Consider the following 17,746-nt stretch of genomic DNA (forward strand, 5'->3'; position numbering starts at 1 on the left):
CAACAACGGCCGCGCCGCGCGCTACCAACCGCCACGGGCCCGCCACGGGCCGCGCACGCGCGAGACGCCCCGTTGCCAGGACAACGCCGCCGCCGCCGTTTGTTTGTATCGCCAGGCGGCGCGACGTCACGCCTGACATCACAAGCCCTCTCGGCCCCATTGGCCCGAGCCAGGGAGGCGGGCGGAGCCTTCGGAACGTCCCGCTCGCTGATTGGACGGGACGTGGCCACGGCCGGCGGCGGCGGCTCTGCGAGGGAAGAGGGGTCGGGCCGGCCGTCCCGGAGCGGTTGAACGGCGGGGCCTGGCGGGCCGTCCCGGAGCGGTTGAACGGCGGGGCCTGGCGGGCCGTCCCGGAGCGGCGTCGCCGCGGCCAGATGGTGAGCGCCCTGCCCCGTCCCGCTGCCCCAGCCCCAGCCCGCGGCTCGGCCCCGGCGAGCTAGGCCTGCGCCATCGCCGCGGCGGCGGGCTCGAGAGGCTGCGGGGAGCTGGGCCGGCCCCGGGGCCCGCGCTGCCGTCGCAGGCACCGCCGCGCCCCTTCCCTCGCCCGCTGGTCGATTCCCTCGCCACACGCGGAGCTAAACGCGCCAGCCAACAGGGGAAGGGAGGGGAAAACCCCTCCCAAACTCCCCCCGACGAAACCTAAGTCGTCCCCTCCTCCCCCCTCCAACCACCTCGTAGAGATACAACATCAAGACCCGCAAAACATGTCATCTGGCTTCAGGGTGCAGGGTAACGTTAAGCGGTGCTTACTGACCTCCTCCGCTTCGTTCCCTCTCGGGGACTCCTTGGCACAGGCAAACGGTACTGTCGAGGCGGGAGTAGGAAATACGTGAAATGGGTTTGCTCAGAAGTAGTTCTGCAAGACCTAGTTTGGAAAGAAATGGAACAAGAGCTGAGCAATTCATGGCTGCTCTTCAGGATCTTCAGAACTTTGTAGATGTATACGCGGTATGCAAGAAAGTCGGGCAGCTAGCACATAGGGCAGCATTCTTAGTAATCAATAAAGGGTCTCATGTGGGTTTCTCCCAGAGGGGAAAGCAAACAGTGAAAATCTGACGTCTGTGTTAACGGCAGGAAAAAGTCAGAGGTCTACCAGACAAATGGGTTTGCAATCCAGCCTGGCAGGAACAAAGCATGGTAAAAAATAAAATTCTCTTCCCTAATCCAATTAAATAGAATCTTCTGTGTGACACGTATTGGGTATTTCGAAGCAAAATCCCAGCCTAAAAACTGGAAGTATTCACTAGAGGTAAGAATCTGCTTAGCAATGGCCAGGAAACAAAATCCTTTTCTGATATTTGTTTTATTTACTTTTTTTAAGCCTACCAATTAAAGTTGGGGGGTGGGAGGAACATTTCTTCCTTCCATGAATTTGTGCAGATTCAAGATTGAAGGACTAAAAGCTTTCTACCACCTGTTGGAGTGCCAACCACCTGGTGACGTGAGATGTGGTGGAAAAAACTTGCTGCAAAAACTGTCCTCTGAGTTCTAGGTTGCCATCAAAAATAGCCTAGTGTGTATGCAAGGGTGAAGGGGAGAGGGCTCTTCGCTGTGGTAACTGAACCCTGGGAGGGTAAAACAGAAGACGACAGGGAAAATATCTTTTCTGCTTAATGTGTGGGGGAAGACACTTCCCTGCACTAGTTACACCATAAGCAGGAAAGGCCTCTGAAGAGCCTAGATAACAATACACAAGCTCAGCACAAGCATATTAATTCTCTTAATGGGACCAATCTTGTGTTGATCTCACTGCTACCACAGCATGTCACTAGTACAGTACCACAGCCAGCTAGTGCACAGGCAGCTAGAGCTACACAGCTCCCTTCAAGCTTTCCTCCAAGGCTCATTTCTCAGACATACCATTTCAGTACTGAATTTAAGGAATGGTTAAATCTGAGTCCCGCTTAAGGTCAAAACCCTGTGTAACCAATCATTTTAGCTGTGGGGGTGTTTTACTTGTTTTCCAAGTGAAACCAGCGCTGACAAGCCAAAGCAACCAGCAGGAGGTGCAAAGGGCCTTAGTCACCTCAGTGGAGCTTTCATTTTCTGCCTGCCCCTGCTTGCCTTCCTGGCATTACTCGTTTAACTGATGATCCTTCTGTTGAAAACAGAAAACACGAAGCTCAGTTACTTATTCCCCAGTACCAAATCTACGGCTTATTTCCCTTCGAGGATAACGTAAAAAAACACGCATAGTGACACAGTGTCTACCAGTTGCAGCAAAGAACATCTCTCACTTCTACTACGGCTTTAGCGTTGTTAATTACTACAGCTGTGAGTTGTGCTTTGTTTTCATTTTTCCCCAGAGCAGGCCTTTTCTTATCTTTTCTCTCCTTCTCTTACTGAAGGCATCCAACTATAGAAAACCAGGCTTAAGTACAGCTCAGCGGAAGAAAAGTGGTTTGAAACCTGAACTTACAGAAGAGCAAAAGCAGGAGATCAGAGAAGCTTTTGATTTGTTTGATACTGATGGATCTGGAAGCATTGATGTAAAAGAACTGAAGGTTTTTAAGCCTTTTTTTTTTCTTGGATGGAAATATCTTTACTTTCAAAGTTGTAGCGGTTAACTTTCCTAAGTTTGTCCAACCCTAACTTGCTCTATTTAAAATGATTTTGCTGTATGAACAACAGTAATGGCTTGCAGTTTTGACTGGATTTCGGGTTTACTACATGGTTAACTTGTTAACTCGAGAACGGTCTGGATGCATTACTTCAGTACTTTGCATTACTGTATCTCTAATACATTGATGGTAGGTCAGACAGATTGTTATATCTGAACTAAACAGCTCCTAAACAAACAGTACACATTTGTTAAGTCCCATAACTTAAGTCCCATTTGTGACTGGCAAAGGTCATTATTTCTAGGAACTGGATTTTTGTCCTTTTGGGATGAATTTCACAGTATGAAAGTACTCATTCCAGAAACCAAACACACTGATTTTGCACACATTCAGGTAAGATGCAACCACATTTTCATATATATAATCCACAAATTACTTCTTTTGTTATTTACAAAAGAACAAAGATCTGAGTTGCAGCTCAGGTAACGTGTGTGTGTAAATGCAGTAGTACAAGGAGAGGTTGGTCTCAGCTCTCCTCTTGCTACAATTTATCTGCCTCTGATTTTTTGTTTTGGTTTTCATAGCCTGCACCTTTTACCTTAACTGCCTCTGTGCCTTTCATTTCTCACATACGCAATCTCTGCATTTATTTCTGTGCACGTTACCTAAGAGCATGGATTACCTAAGGTTGGGGCTTACATAAAGATTTATTTGGAAGTACTTACACTTAGTTAAGGAGTGTGCGTTATACATGTGAAAATATAGTTCTTTCAGATGGAACAAAATGTTGCAGCATCAACCATTTAATTCTACATTTTTCTTTTTTTTAAATTATTTCCGAAATGTGGATATTTTACAATAGGAAGAGTTCCCCTTTGAATGATGAAATGGAACGTTTTCAGTCATCCTGTAACAATGCCTTGGTCAGACAACACACTTAAGCTAAATATTAAGTTTTTGGTGATTTGGCATTTTCCAGTAGAAAACTGTTTTGGGAAGAAAATTTCTGCCCGATATTAACTATTGTTTTCCACTGGAGCATCGTACAGTAGTGCTTCACTTTTGTTCTGTAAAACTGAGATTTGACTGAGATTTGCTTTCCTTGTCTTTGACTAGCGCAGCACTCAGTATTTGATGATTTTTCGAGTATTGTCACTTCCCCCCTGCCCCTAACATGTTACCGAGGAGTGCCAAGAGTTAGGCATGGGGATTTTGTCCGTGTCCGTGTACCAGATTGTATAAGTTATCTGCATGTAATTCTGCACCCATCAAAATTAATAGACATTCTGCGCTAAATTTCCAAAGCGGTGAGATCACATCCCTGGTCTCCAACCTCCCTTGAAGTTCCATTTTAGTAATCTAGTTCCTTTAGGAACAACGTTCCTATACCTATAGTCCAGAAACGTAGATTGGAATGGTAATTATGTAAACCTAACTCAGACACGAAAAGTTTCTGTTAGTTTCAAAAAGAAAAATTCCATGTTTTGTTTGGATCCAAAGAGAAAATATGGCTGAGTCTGAAGAATACCAGACCTATGCTATTACTGATGGGAAACATGAAATAAGCAAGTAAGAAGCTTCAGGCTATTTTCTTTGCCCTGAGTTATTACTACAGTTTTGGAAAAGAAAATTAAATAAGCTGTAATACAACTAGTATCACTAGAATTCTGATGGCGTCCTAACAGAACTGCTTTTCGGTGCAGGTTGCAATGCGTGCTTTAGGCTTTGAGCCGAAGAAGGAAGAAATTAAGAAAATGATAGCAGATATTGACAAAGAAGGAAGTGGCACCATTGACTTCGAAGACTTCTTGGCAATGATGACACAAAAAATGGTAGCAATTAAAAAAAATCATGTGACAGCATAAAAATACTGAAAAGGGATATCTCAGTAGCAGGTGTTTTATAATTAACTTTTTTTTTTTTTTTAATCTTGTTTTAGAGTGAGAAGGATTCAAAAGAAGAAATACTGAAAGCTTTCAGATTATTTGATGATGATGGCACAGGGAAGATTTCATTCAAAAACTTGAAGCGAGTTGCCAAGGAGCTGGGAGAAAATTTAACAGATGAAGAACTTCAGGTAATACTTACTAGAGATTTCCTAATGGGCATGGACCAATTCTGTAGCTCTTATAGCTTCAGGGAAAAATCTATGCCTACCCAAGAAGGGCTAAGAGGTTAGAAGTGTGAAAAGCAATAGACCACGTAATTATATTTTCATATGAAGTGTTGCTGATTTGTTGTTTTCTAATAAATGGGAAGGTCTTGTGTTTTGGGTCAAGCTCAGTGCCTGATCAGATGTGCAATCCTTTTGTAGGAAATGATTGATGAAGCTGATCGAGATGGAGACGGAGAAGTAAATGAGCAAGAATTTTTGAGAATCATGAAGAAAACTAGCTTATATTAGTGGTTGTTGCCTTGCTTTACAGCTGCTCCTAAAGGTGACCTGGAAAAGACTTAAAAACAGGACTGCTGTCTCTTACATTTTCTATGACATGAAAAGAAAGCCTGAAAGGACAGATTTTTGGTTCATTCTTCCTTTCCAGAAATTTTAATTAGAGAAGTGGGGGGCTTCAGTACCCAGAAGTACTGTTGAAATGAGATATTGCAGGAATGAGGGGTAAGGATGAACCTGCAAGACAGGGTCCTCCTTTCTGTTTTAATGACAATTTTGGTGATTGTCATTTTGGATAGAGTACTGTGTTTTAACTAAAAGTCATTTCACTTGAGACACAGTGATTCCCGCTGCTTCTGGAAAAGGCCCGTTTTGACTTTCTTAAGGCTACCTAATAAAGGAGGTCAGCTTATAATGTCTTCTATATAATCTTAAGGAATTAAGGTACAAGCACAGTATTTTTATTCCTTTTAAGTCTTCTGGGTCATCTTTTGGTATCTGCCACCTTAGTTTATTTCCATGAACAACTCTAAAAATCAGTTGCATATTTGTATTTTTTTCTGTATGAAGCACTGCATTCTCAGGGCAAGTTTTTTGGACCTGATAGGAAACAAATGCAGATGACTAGATACAGTCCTTCATTCAGAGCTGCTTGCCATCTTTAGATGTTCTTTTGTTAAACAATTCCATGATCATTTGAAACCTGGTTTATTTGAATCTAGTCTGCTGGGATTATCAACGTTTACTGTATAACCAGGCAATGTCTTGTACCATTGTACTTATTCCCAAGACATTACAGAGTTGTTACTATGTTATTATTTTAAGTACATAAGGAAAGCTCAGTGCTATGACTCTCTACGGTAAATTCTGTCTTTGGTTATTTACAGTCAAATTACAGGGACAACTTCCATCTGAAATGGAAAAAATGATTTGTTACCTTGGACAGCTGGGAAACACTGAATGTTTGTAGGTCCATCCGATTCAAATTCATTTCATGCATCACAGCTGTTGAGTTTTGGGGGGAGTATTTTCCTTTTCTTGAGTATTTTCTCACACGTACTGTCAACTGTGGACTTAGTGGACAGACACACTTCCTTCCGTATTTTGGACCCCTGGTTCACGATTAGACAGTTGGCTTCAAACTGCAGGGAAAGCGTACAGTCCTAAACTGTCTCTCTCTAGTAAGTTTATTACTGCTGACGTTGAAATGGCAACTAGGTCAGAAGAGGGTTCAGTGGGATGGGGAGAGAAAGAACAGTATTTCACCAAGATCCTTCTCCAAACAGCTTCTGCTGCTTCCCAGGCCCTAATGAGGTTTGTCTCTGTAAAACAGCATAGAGGAAAGGAAGAGACCAGCTCCTTGATTAGCAGCTTGTTACAGCTGTGTCAGCTCCTCATGAGCTGCAAGGGCCCACCCAGCAGGGGGAGAATTAGTCTCAGCAGCAGAAAGGAGACCTGCTCGTTTTGTATCTGCTCAGTGTGAAGATGCGGAGCTGGCACGTTCTGCTCAAGCCCTCCTCATTTTGTCCCCTGAACTGCTCACTCTGAATAGACCTTCTCTAATTAGCACAGAAGTAGCTCAAACCCACAGGAGAACAGAGGTTGCATAGTATCCTGGGAAACTCGGATCTGTGAAGCCCATTAACATCTTCAGTGCCAGTAGGTGTAGCCCACAATACCGTAAGCTTTTTAAAATGTGTATTAACTTTGTATAGTGTGAAATAAAATTGTTTTGCAAGTTTATGACTCTGTGACTCTGTGTATTTACAATGAAAGCTCACTATAATTTTCAAAGAATCATTTACAACTGTTAATGGTTCACCAACTACCTTTTATCTTTCATTCATCTTTTCTTTCTAAGAGAGAAATTCCTAGGTGCAGTAGTCTATCACATAATTCTTCTCCCTCTTCCACTATGCTGATTAAAAGTTTCTAGTACTAACCACTTACATTCAGAAAGGGAAATTTGAAGTTTTGGTAGGTTATGGGGAATCCCAGAGCCTATTAAGAGTGACTGTAGTTTTTTTAATGCTGCCACAGGAAGAGCTTAATGACTGTTGTTTACCTATGATGCATGTCACCTCTCTTCCTGTTCTAATCCCATTACTTAATAGTTGAAGGTAGGAAAAAGATACACAGTCATACTAAATGATGATGAAAATTTTATTTCTGGCTTGCTCATGAATGTCTTTAAGTCTGGAATTTCAGGCAGTAACTGAATTAGCACTTAATTTGCAAACGTTAACGTAACAGAACAAGTATTGCATGCTGTTTTAGTTCGCATTATAGCTCAAGGGATATTTTGCCCCTTCTTCAACCACAGACACCAAGCGTGGCGACTAACAAACAGCAGCAGCGACAGCAGCCTAAAAAAGCAGTGCTGTGGTTCTGTGTGAAATATTTTCAACATCTTTGTGAATCTATCCTGCTCCTTCAAGAGTTTTATTGTTTCCATTTCTATACATGGTGGAGGAGTATTGTAGCCTAACTGAAGCCAATGACACAACTCAGAGTTAGGTTTGCATGGGAAACAGGCGCTGAACTGCCCGTTTGGGAACTTCACCATTTTACTGGGCTAGAAACTGACTCAGCTCAGTGAATGAGGAACTTACCAGCGGATGACTTCTGGGCTCTGTTCTAGTGACTACTCAAGTAGTTTACCCTAAATTGAGCAGTTTCACCAGAGGAGAGAGATTACTTGCCCCCCTCTCCTACCCTTGCACACAGCATATTTTCAAGAATAGCATGAAACATAAGGGCTGAGGCACTTCTAGGAGACTTGGATTCATCTCCTGTGCACTAAAGCACTGAAAAGGAGGCAAAACAGTAACGGGGTGTCTTGCCTCCAGCTGCCTGCTGCTGATGCCTTGCAGGAAAAGACTCATCCCTCAGGCAGCTGAACCCAAGAGAGTTCACCACTGCAACTGCCTCCCCTCAGCCTAGAGACAGGCTCTAGATCCTGAAGGCAGGGCCTAGGTCCTGCCCCTGTCACAGTGCTCCCCATGGACTGGCCAGGGCTGCCTTGGGGCAGGGGGGAGGCGGCTCTCAGACCCATTGCTTGCATCCCCTTTCCCATCCATGTCATCGGGGAGGCTGGCTGCTTACCTGGCTATCGCAAATTCTGCTCCGATGGCTAAAATCCATCACAATACGTACATCCAGTTGGACCCTTCCTCCCGTGATGTCAGTGAAGCCAGGTTTTCGGTTTGAGTGTTCACGCTGGTTGGCTACTGTACAAAAAGGAAAGTGGAACTGTAATTTATTTTTGACCTAAATATGAAAGCGTTACTAAGGGACAATAGCTGTTTGGGAGATAACGTTGCAAATAACTTTCAATGAAAAGTGTTTTAAAATGAAAGTGCACTACGCTCATAACAAAGTGCATAAAATAATTTGAGTTAAAAAAAAAAAAAAAAAAAAGTCTCTCACGTTACATTCCAAAACATGCCAACTGCATGGCTATTTTAAATTAACCTTTGCTGTTCTCTCCACTGTGCAACTTAAAATTCTTTGTTTTTTTAATCTCACAGCCTTTTTGACCTGCCAGTCCCCCAGTAAAACAAATCTTCAGTTGGCTTTGGAATAACAAACAAAAGGTTACTATCTAGTTTGCATAGATGTTATTACTTAATCCAAGCTGGCAGCCTGAAGATACTGGACTGTTGTGCTTTCTCACCACATCACAGTGGAAAGTGGATAAAGGCAGCATTCTTGAAAGGCAGCATTCACTTTTTGCAGTCATACCTGTGCTGAATAAAAATGGAAAATAGCATGCTGGCCAGGCACATATGATTGCAAAAGATAGGAGCACTGCTTCTCATTACCTGAGGCGCTCTTCTAGTTAACTGGCAATGAGTGATAGGCTCTCGCTTCGTTATGCGAATGAGATTTCAGAGCAAAAAACATCGGGTCAATTTCTAACACTGGAGAAAAAACAATAGCTTCTTTTCAGTTAACCCTAATCTTGATTGGTATTTAAGGTATGATGGAGGAGGCAAGGAATTAAAAAAAAACATTTGAGATTAAAATCATTTAGAGTTTCGTAGAATAACTCCTGCGTCCTGCAAACTGTCTGGTGAAGTCACATCACGTATTTGAAATGCTAAGAATTCATTCCCTAGGAACCTCCTTATCGAGTTCATGCAAGTCGAACACTGCCACAGTAAATTTGCGTTTGAAAACCCCTGAGTAGGATAAGTGGATTTTGAGAAAGAGTCAGGCAGTAGAAAGTGCTCTGGGCCAGACTTCTGTATTGCCGTATTCGACACATGGAAACATTGGCAAAATACGCTTCCTGCCATGGCTTACATCCTTCTTTCAACCCAACAAAAAGTTTGACAGTGACATACTGCTAGCACTTATTTCATGCACTGGCTGGTGCTTTTGGCAAGCTCTGCAAGTGTATTGGCGTGTTATGGTGCCTCGAGAGGGTGCATTTTCACAGATACTCATTCTCCCGAAATATCAACGTCAAAGCCAAACCAGGACTGTTGAGACTGTATCCAGGCATCATTGCCATCAGCCCTTATGCTCACTCATAACTTAATGGTCTCCCTGCTACGCTTTGTTTTAAAATTACCTTTTTTCCTCTACACAGATAAATACAAATGAAGACGAGAAAAAAAACGATCCTGAGACGCTTCAAGACGTGAGGTTTGTTTCAAAACCTAGCTACATGTGCCAATAGAAACTAGCCGCAGCTACTTGTCGCATTTTACAAGGCTCAGGCATGAGTCAATAATCAGCCTGCTAAGGATGTTCCTCAGAGATCCCTCATGCCGAGGGCAGAGGCAAGCACAACCTGCACGCCTCCTGGCGCGGGCAGCCAAACTGCTTGGGCACCACACTAGGATCGTCCCTGGCATTGGAGGGAGGAACTCCTATGAAGGTAATTCTACAGTGATCATTTTCTTTTTGCCATACGCAGATAGCGTAGTTGTGAACGGACAGTCAAAACCAAATACAAATACTGTTATGCTGAATCCCAGATAGATTGGCCATAGGCTTATCTGAATTGTTCCAGTGAACAGAAGGCCAGGGCTGCCTCTTCTCTACAACCCAAAGTTATTGTGAAAGTCTCAGTTGAGTAGGCATAAAATTCTTATTTCAGTGGGTGTTTCACACTCTGCTTAACTACAGGATACAATCCTCAATTTTTTCCCACTAAGACGTACAACTCCTTTCATTTCTCTCTTCCTCACATGAGGGAATAAAGAATGGATAGAGCTGAGAGCGTGACACAGTTTCGCTAGAGGGCATCGAGTTACTAACGTGCAAGATCTGTCATGCTTATTTCCCTCCTCTGTGGCTTTTAACGACAATCAAAAATAGGCTAACAAACACCATTCAACTGGGGCTTGAAATATGCGGTTGGATACAGAAATTAAAAAACTTTTCACACAACTCCAGTGCAAAATGCTATAATTATTAGTTGGTTGTTCAAAGCTAAACCCCCAAACCACACTTTCTGAAACTCCCACTCTGTATCAGTAGTGGCAGACATGCTCTCAGGGGAGCAGAGAGCTGAACTTGCCTTTCATACAGTCCCACTGAGCACTCTGACCACTGGCCTAGAGGCTTGTTTTCTCTCTCTCTTGGAATATTTCTATCAAATGGAACCACTTCATGCAGAGAGACTGAGCCAAAGCCTTTGCAGGATGCTTACGGCCCTCTCTTGGGATGTGGGAAAGCTGGAATCGCGGCCTTGCTTTGAATCAAGAGGAACAAGCATTTGAGAACTAGACTCAAGGTGAGTATGCCAACCTTTGGGAGACTGTCTACAAGGTAAAGAATGTGTCTTGTTGTAATGGCCTTCTGGGATGGGGAATGACCCAAAAAATAGGTTTTCAGGAAACCAGCTGGCCAAAACTCACAAGCAAGATAGGACACCTGCATTGATGTGAAGGCAGCTCCAGACTTTCAGGGGTTTGACAGCTTTTACGTAGGTCTAGTGCAAGATAGAGGACCTGACAAATCTGACACTCCAAAAGCTAACTTATATGTGCGCAACTCCTTAGGGAACACAGAGAGGGGTGTCCAAGAGCCATGGTCCAAGACTTATTGCTGCTGAGTTGGGAGCCCAGCAGAGTGGGCTGATAGGAAACGTGCTCCCGTGCAGTACACCAGGAGACCGCGCATGAATGGTTCAGGCTCTATAGTAAATGGTAGGTACCATGACATCTACCTTTAGGTACCTCAGTCTTTTTTTAAACCTTTGCTCTTTGATGATTTCAGAGATCCATTGGAGTGGGGTTAGAGACCTAAAAATATAGGTCTCAACCTCTTTGGAGGTCTGGCTGCCAACAATTACTAAACTTGAAATTACTGAAGTCATTTCTCGTTGCTCTGAATGAGATTCGATATCCTGAATGAGAACAAAGCACAACTGTTACTTGAGAGATAATATTATAAAACAATATTGTCAAACCTGAACTGCAAATGTGTGAAATTCTGGGCACAACTGTTACAGTTGTGCCCATGTATTTTATCACTTCTCACCAACCGCATGTTTGATGTGTGCACATACACACACAGGGTATATGCACATGCAAATCTAGCAGTCTTTGTGACTATTCAAGTTTTGTGTACTTTTGACATGCAAAAAGTACAAATGGGAGCATATATTTAGACACTTCACCTGGGAGGAGGGTGGATTTGCCGTAACGTTTTAGTCTCAAATAGGATCGCGCCTGTGCACTGTGGGACTGTTGTGGAGCAGAAATCTAGCCCTTATTTCCCTCAAGTGAAAGTCTCAGCGGGTGATGTCCAAGGGCAAGAGAAAGGTGGGATGGATATTGCAGCTTCAGGGCTACGGCAAGAGCCACGTGGCAGGGCCACGCAGACATGCTTGATCAAGCTTTCAAATTGCTCTGTTTGGCAGCGGTGCCAGTCTAGTCGCTGCAACACAGAGTTCAAATGCAAAGCCTGTCCCGGAGGGCGAGTAGGTCAGCCCGCAGGGCTCTCAGCAGGAACAGACGTGGCCACGGGAGTGCCGCCAGCACGTAGGCTGCCCGGGCCCTGCGAGGGCTGCGGGAATTCGCCTGGGAAGTCTCCCTGCTGGCTTGGGGTCCGTCAGATCAGTGGGGTTGTGACAAACCGGTTCAGGCTCAGCGAGCCGGCTCTTGCTCTCCGAGCTGCTTCGTTTCCTTTGAAAACTTCTGACTGATTCTAGCTGGTGACATAAATCTCACTATAAAAAGCACAACCTCTTCATCTATTAAAAAAAAAAAATTTAACTAAATAGGTTACCTTAGCAAACAAATGCAATGGCTAACCGGGCCAATCTCCAAAGTAATTTTAAAGCACTGTCTGCCAAAAAAAAAACCCATAGCTTAGATCAAACAAAACTAGCAAAATTTCCACATCTGCGCTATTGTAGGAAGCTCTTTCCTAGTACGTTCTCATCTCTACCTGCCTCTGCTCAAAATCCCTCAACATGAAGATAAAACGGATAAATGCTTTCTTGTAAATTCTTTCAGATCTAAACATCGAGGAAAAACTGAGTACAAACATTGCAAATCTGATATATAAACACCACAAGAAGGTATTTCAATACAAACAAGCCACGTTTATACTGACTTCTAAAAACTTGGTATCAGATCGTTTCAATTTCAGTTTTTAAAAATCTGTTTCTCAGGTTAAAACAAAAGCTAAGGTGACAGGTCCAGATGTTTACCCTTTCAATAGCTTATACCATGTTCAGCCCAAGAAGAAACCCAGAGAAACATAATTTCCATTCACCTTTTGAATATTTTGTTTAAGGCAGTTCATATGATGCACTCAATTACACGAAGTGAAATATGATTGCTGCAAAATAGCTCATTTTGGAGAGGAGCTGCATATATTTTACCATGTATCTTTTTCTATCACATCAACTAAAAATTACTACAAAATATATAGATAGGTTCAACAATGGGTCACTCTGAACCATCATATTCATCTTAAAAAGGTATCCACCCAGACTGGACGTTTGGATTCATCTTACTCATTCAGTTTCAGATTTCTGATAAGCCCCTCTTGCAATTTTGAGTAGGACTGATAGTCGTGTTTAAATTAAATGTTAAAATCCATAATTTTTGAAGTGTTTCTCCTTGTCCCTCTTATCAATTCCAAAACTCCCTCAATTAGTCAGTTCTCAATGGCTCATTAGTTACACAAGGAAACGGAAACCAGCTTTGCATAAAACTCTGCCAAATGAACACAGTAAACAAACAAAGATTTTTTACTAGAACTGAAAAAGTTGCTGAGTCTAATCTGTTGCTTGTGACAACTATAGGTACATTCTGCAGAAACCAAACGGGATTTTTCTATATGAAAAAAATCCACAGCAGTGGATTGGTTCCTCTGTCTAGAGCAGAGGTACACTTTTGTAAACAACATGATCCAAAGCAGGTGCAAAAACTATAGTTATTCTCTCCAAGCACAAAGTCTTGCAGTTAAGAAATGGTTTTTGATAAACACTTCCCTTATGGTGCAACTTCTCAGCTTCCACCTTTGAATTAAGAGCCAACAGAGCATTTCACAAAATGGCTGACAGCTCTGAATATTATCGCTCTGCTAATGCCGAGACGAATTAATACTCTTGGTGAAATCCTTAGCCTGATAAATGAGGTTGCCACATGGGTCAGTACGCTCTCAGGATCCTTGTGCAGAAAGCAATTTTCTTACAGTACTATGAAGTGTAAATGAAGTAATTAGGTATATAAAGCATGAACTCAAGAGAAAATGAGTTGAAAATGTTTTGTATCAAAATTAAAGGAGCTTTTCCCAGAAATGAAACAACTTTTAGAAGAGGAGTGGGAAGAAGTAAGTATACTTTTATTCTTTCCAGTACAAAAACAATATGTAATAGATGTATTAAACAGGATACTATTTATTATGTGGGGATTTTTGTGCAAATCTTCAGAATCCTCTTGACTGTAAAATGCCATGCAATACTGACTCACTAAGTCAAGATCTCGGATGGTTCAATCCTGACCACTTCCAGCTAAGGACTCGGTATCATCTATTCCCATTGCTTTCAGCAGGACTAAACGGTGCTTAGCACTTCTGCAAAACTGGGCCCTAGACAACGAAGGCTTTAGGTATGGGCTTCCTATTTCCTGCAGTGGATTTGTGTAGGTGGCCTTGTTACCAGAAATCCATACTCCTACACAGCAACTTCTGACTGGGTTTCTGCAGAAATGACTATGATGAAAGGAATGAAAGATTTTTAAAATAAAAAATCGTGTTTGTTTCTCCAAACCAACAAGATTATCTCCTGCTGGCAAGATTTATTTATCCACCTTTTTGTGGCAAAAGTTACAAACACGACGGAAGACAAAAGGATTAGGATTTCTGAAGGCACAGGGGCTTGGGCTCTGCACATACCAGCAGGGCAGAGCTCACTTGTAACGTCACATCTCCATCGCCAGCAGCTGAGTCACTGGCCCAGCTGGCAGAGCTTCTCGCTGGTGCATTTTTCAGCCTACCTCTGCCTCGCAGCCAGGAAAATCCCACATCCTCCCAGTGGGTGTAGAAAACACAGCTACAGCCTCTGGATGTGCTGCCAAAGCCAAAGGGGAAATTGTGGTGCAGGCGTCATCAGGGTGCTTGGAGCCAGCCAGGGTAGCGTCCCGGGACTAGGCTGACAGTGGTGCTAGCGCAGCCCCGCTTCCCTGCTCACTGGGAAATGTTCTCCATGAGTTCCCTAAGGTGCTTCCCAACCTCCTGTTGAAACTGTCATTACTCTGAGATGACTGCAAGCATCCTGGGTGAGGCAGCTGGAGCCTGACTCTCCTGTCTAGCGAGAAGTATTGCTCTTAGGAAAAAAAAAAAAAAAAAAAAAAGAGACAGGGCAGGACAGACATGGTTTGGCCCAAGTGTCTGGGCAATCGCTCCAGACAAGAGCTCCTTTGAGAAGCTGCTCTTGCTAAGTTGACAAGAAGAGAGCTATCACTCCCAAACGCGTGCTCACACAAGAAGGTGGAAGCTGGAGCTGGCCCCAGGACAGACTGCCTTAGGAAAGCAAGCAATCAGACACCCTTTGTTGGTTCTCCGCATTCTGAGCCTTCCCTCAAGGTCTCCAGTAGTTTATAAAGCCATTTAGCTGTGAACTGGCCTAAGCTCCCCTGCCAACCCTGCGATACAGCCTCCGTAGCTACCCCCACGCTTCCTCGAAGGTTTCCTCTCCTTTCCTTACGCCTCACTGGCGAAGCTGCTGCCCCTGTCTCTCCAGAACAGTCGTCTTGCTCCTTTTAACCATTTTCCCTTTTTGTAGTAAGGATAGGAAGTGAGCACCATGCTGTATCTAGAGGAGAGAAAACCTTTCTTGCCATCCATTCCCTGTCACCTTTGCTCCATACTCATACTGCACAAAACAGGGAAGTACAGACATGGGAAAATAGCTACATCTCAAAGGGAAAAAACAACCCAACCTTTCCTAGTCCAATCTCAGCATGTATTTATTTAATGGACCAAGCACCTTTTACCCAGACTGCTGGGCAGACAAGATAGCCCGCCTTTGTAACCTATACCAACATGGGAAAACCAAGATCCAAAAAGTACTTCACCATAGCTGGGTCACCACTTGGACGCCTTAACGTTGTCACTCAACAGTGCCATCTTCTTCTGAGGATGTGTCACAGGGGTTGGCTCTGCCATCGACCTGTCTAAGGAGGTGGTCACCACTCAGGCAAGAGCTGGTCACATCACAGGTTCCCCCTTCCTTGGGTTTGCCAAAGGTGTCGGACCCCCTGCTGGGTAAATTATTTTACAGTGATGACCGAGTCGTAGTTTTACTCTACAGCCGCTATCTGGGATGTTTCTGGATATCTGTAGCTGCATTCTTGGCATGAATTTCCTTTTACACACTGAAGTTATAATAAATTCATATAAATGAGTAGGATGTGGGTTGCTGGCTCATTATCCTGGAGTTCAAAAGTTTAAGGTGGTTTTCACATACCACCTGAAAATGTAAGGGGCAGATGAATTCCCTTTAACCTGTGAATTAATCTGTTTTTAAGAGTAAAGCACTGATTGAAACTGAATCTACATGTTTAATGGAAAATAAAGTCTGGGACAGCATTTTTTGTGGCATCATTGCCAGCCTGAAACTTTTGAAGTTCACAAAGTTGGCAGAAGCCTTTGACAAGAATGAAATTGTTTGACACTTGTTTCAGCAGTTTCCACTGAGAAATTGGCTTCTTCAAGGCACTGTCTCAACACCTCAGTAGATTTTACTTGATAACGCTTACAAGTTCCTAGCAATTACCATTGTTTGTTATTTGCATATGGGATTTTAGGGACTATCCAAGTAGAACAATAATAGCCCCATGCCCTAGAAAGCTCACAGCTTCAGTGTAAGACAAGCGGTAACGGATAGCACAATTGATGGAGAAACACATGCGGTAGCACTGGCCAGAAATCCAAGCAACATTAACATCATCCTGACAGTTATTTCTTAGAAAAGGGATGTTTTCCATGGGGATATGAAGAATGAAATCAAGGAGCATGAGATGTTGCTTTGGAAAGACCAGAAAAAAAAGCACGCACTCAAACACGTAACGGGGAGGTGGTAGAGCCTCAGAGCGCTGGTAGAGCCTAAGAGACAGAAGGGAACATACCAACACTGAGTGAGAGATGATAGTTAGGCTGAGAGTACATCATAACTGGCCTTGGGTAGACACACATTTTACCTACATTTGATGCAGCAGAGCAGAGAGATACCACAGAAGCAATTGAAGCAGAGAGGTAGACTTGGAAAATTAGCTTTGCAGCAGAAAGCTGAATGACTATGTGAAAGTCAAGGAGAAGACTCCCACAGTAACAATGATACAAGAATAAAGTTTAACTCTGCGTAAGGCAGTTGTGTTATTGAAAAAACACATCCAGATTTAAACATTATGTGGATAGAGAGCAGTCCTAGTCAAAGATGACACCTGAGTTGCAAGCTGAGTGAGAAGCAAGAGGCTGGGTTTTTTGGGGTTTTTTTTTTTGGGGGGGGGGGGGGGGAGGGAGGGAGAGGGGGCAGGGAGTTGTTTTTGTTTAAAAATATAATAATCAAAGTGCAAGTACAGTCAACTCTCAGTTGTCTGTGGGTGCCTAATCCAGGTTGCAGATTAGCTGTACCACAAACGCAGAGATGCGGGAGAATTCCCTGTGCAGGGCCCACACATTCAGGCATGGGCTGCGCAAATGAAGCTGTAGGGCTCTCCAGGCCTGCAGAGGTCCAAACTCAGATCCTGTGCTTTGGGGCAGAGCTGCTCCTAAATTATTGGCTCTTGCAGGTTAGCTGTTGCCATGTGAAGCCACCTGGGTGTTTTTGCCTGGGGCTGCTCAGAGTTTCAGGTTCCAGGAGCGCTCAGGAAAGTGAGCAAAGGCTTTGCAACCATGCGGAGCCAGGATGGGCCTGATGGCATATGCAGGGTGCCAAGCCTTGATAGGAACTGGAGCAATGGGTACAGAAGCACCCAGGTGGCTGCCATGGAGCCAACCCAGCAGGCAGGGTGAAGCTGAGTCAGGCTTGCTCCACCTCTCTGCAGAATGGCCCAGAATCTCCCATTCCCTTCTTCACCTGTGAACTGCAATGCAAAAATACTAGAGGTAAATATGAAGATGTGTTAGTTGTGCTGAACCTGAGCTTACAAAACACTGTATTAATCACTGTTGGACTGGAAGAGTCGCAGACAAACATTAAGCTTTTTTTTTTTTTCCCCCTCCCCCTCTTTTGAGGCTTACTGATGCAACACTGACCTAGCAAGTGTTTGGTATGGCCACAATGCAAGAGCCCTCTTATTGTCTCACACCGGGTCAC

General features: G+C 43.6%; 2 protein-coding genes across 2 annotated transcripts in view; one reads left to right on the forward strand and one right to left on the reverse strand.

The window, feature by feature from the left end:
* Window positions 1-17,746, reverse strand: part of BBS12 (Bardet-Biedl syndrome 12) — a 66,025-nt gene that overhangs the window by 9,402 nt on the left and 38,877 nt on the right. Inside the window, exon 13 of the mRNA XM_068941629.1 lies at window positions 755-865. The gene's annotated coding sequence lies outside the window, so the exon portion shown is untranslated. The remainder of the gene's footprint in view (window positions 1-754; window positions 866-17,746) is intronic.
* LOC104149512 (uncharacterized) lies at window positions 193-6,696 on the forward strand. The gene is made up of 5 exons (XM_068941637.1): window positions 193-377; window positions 2,349-2,504; window positions 4,265-4,393; window positions 4,501-4,638; window positions 4,876-6,696. The coding sequence occupies exons 1-5, from the start codon at window positions 375-377 to the stop codon at window positions 4,963-4,965; spliced, it is 516 nt and encodes a 171-aa protein (XP_068797738.1). The 5' UTR covers window positions 193-374; the 3' UTR covers window positions 4,966-6,696.

This window comes from Struthio camelus, chromosome 4 (genome assembly GCF_040807025.1).
Source record: "Struthio camelus isolate bStrCam1 chromosome 4, bStrCam1.hap1, whole genome shotgun sequence".
Lineage (NCBI taxonomy): Eukaryota > Metazoa > Chordata > Aves > Struthioniformes > Struthionidae > Struthio > Struthio camelus.

What these genes read in the sequence shown, in the direction of transcription:
- LOC104149512 (XM_068941637.1), top strand. An exon ending in CAATGATGACACAAAAAATG is followed by an intron (nt 4,394 to 4,500) that starts GTAGCAATTAAA and finishes ATCTTGTTTTAG; the next exon opens with AGTGAGAAGGATTCAAAAGA. An exon ending in TAACAGATGAAGAACTTCAG is followed by an intron (nt 4,639 to 4,875) that starts GTAATACTTACT and finishes ATCCTTTTGTAG; the next exon opens with GAAATGATTGATGAAGCTGA.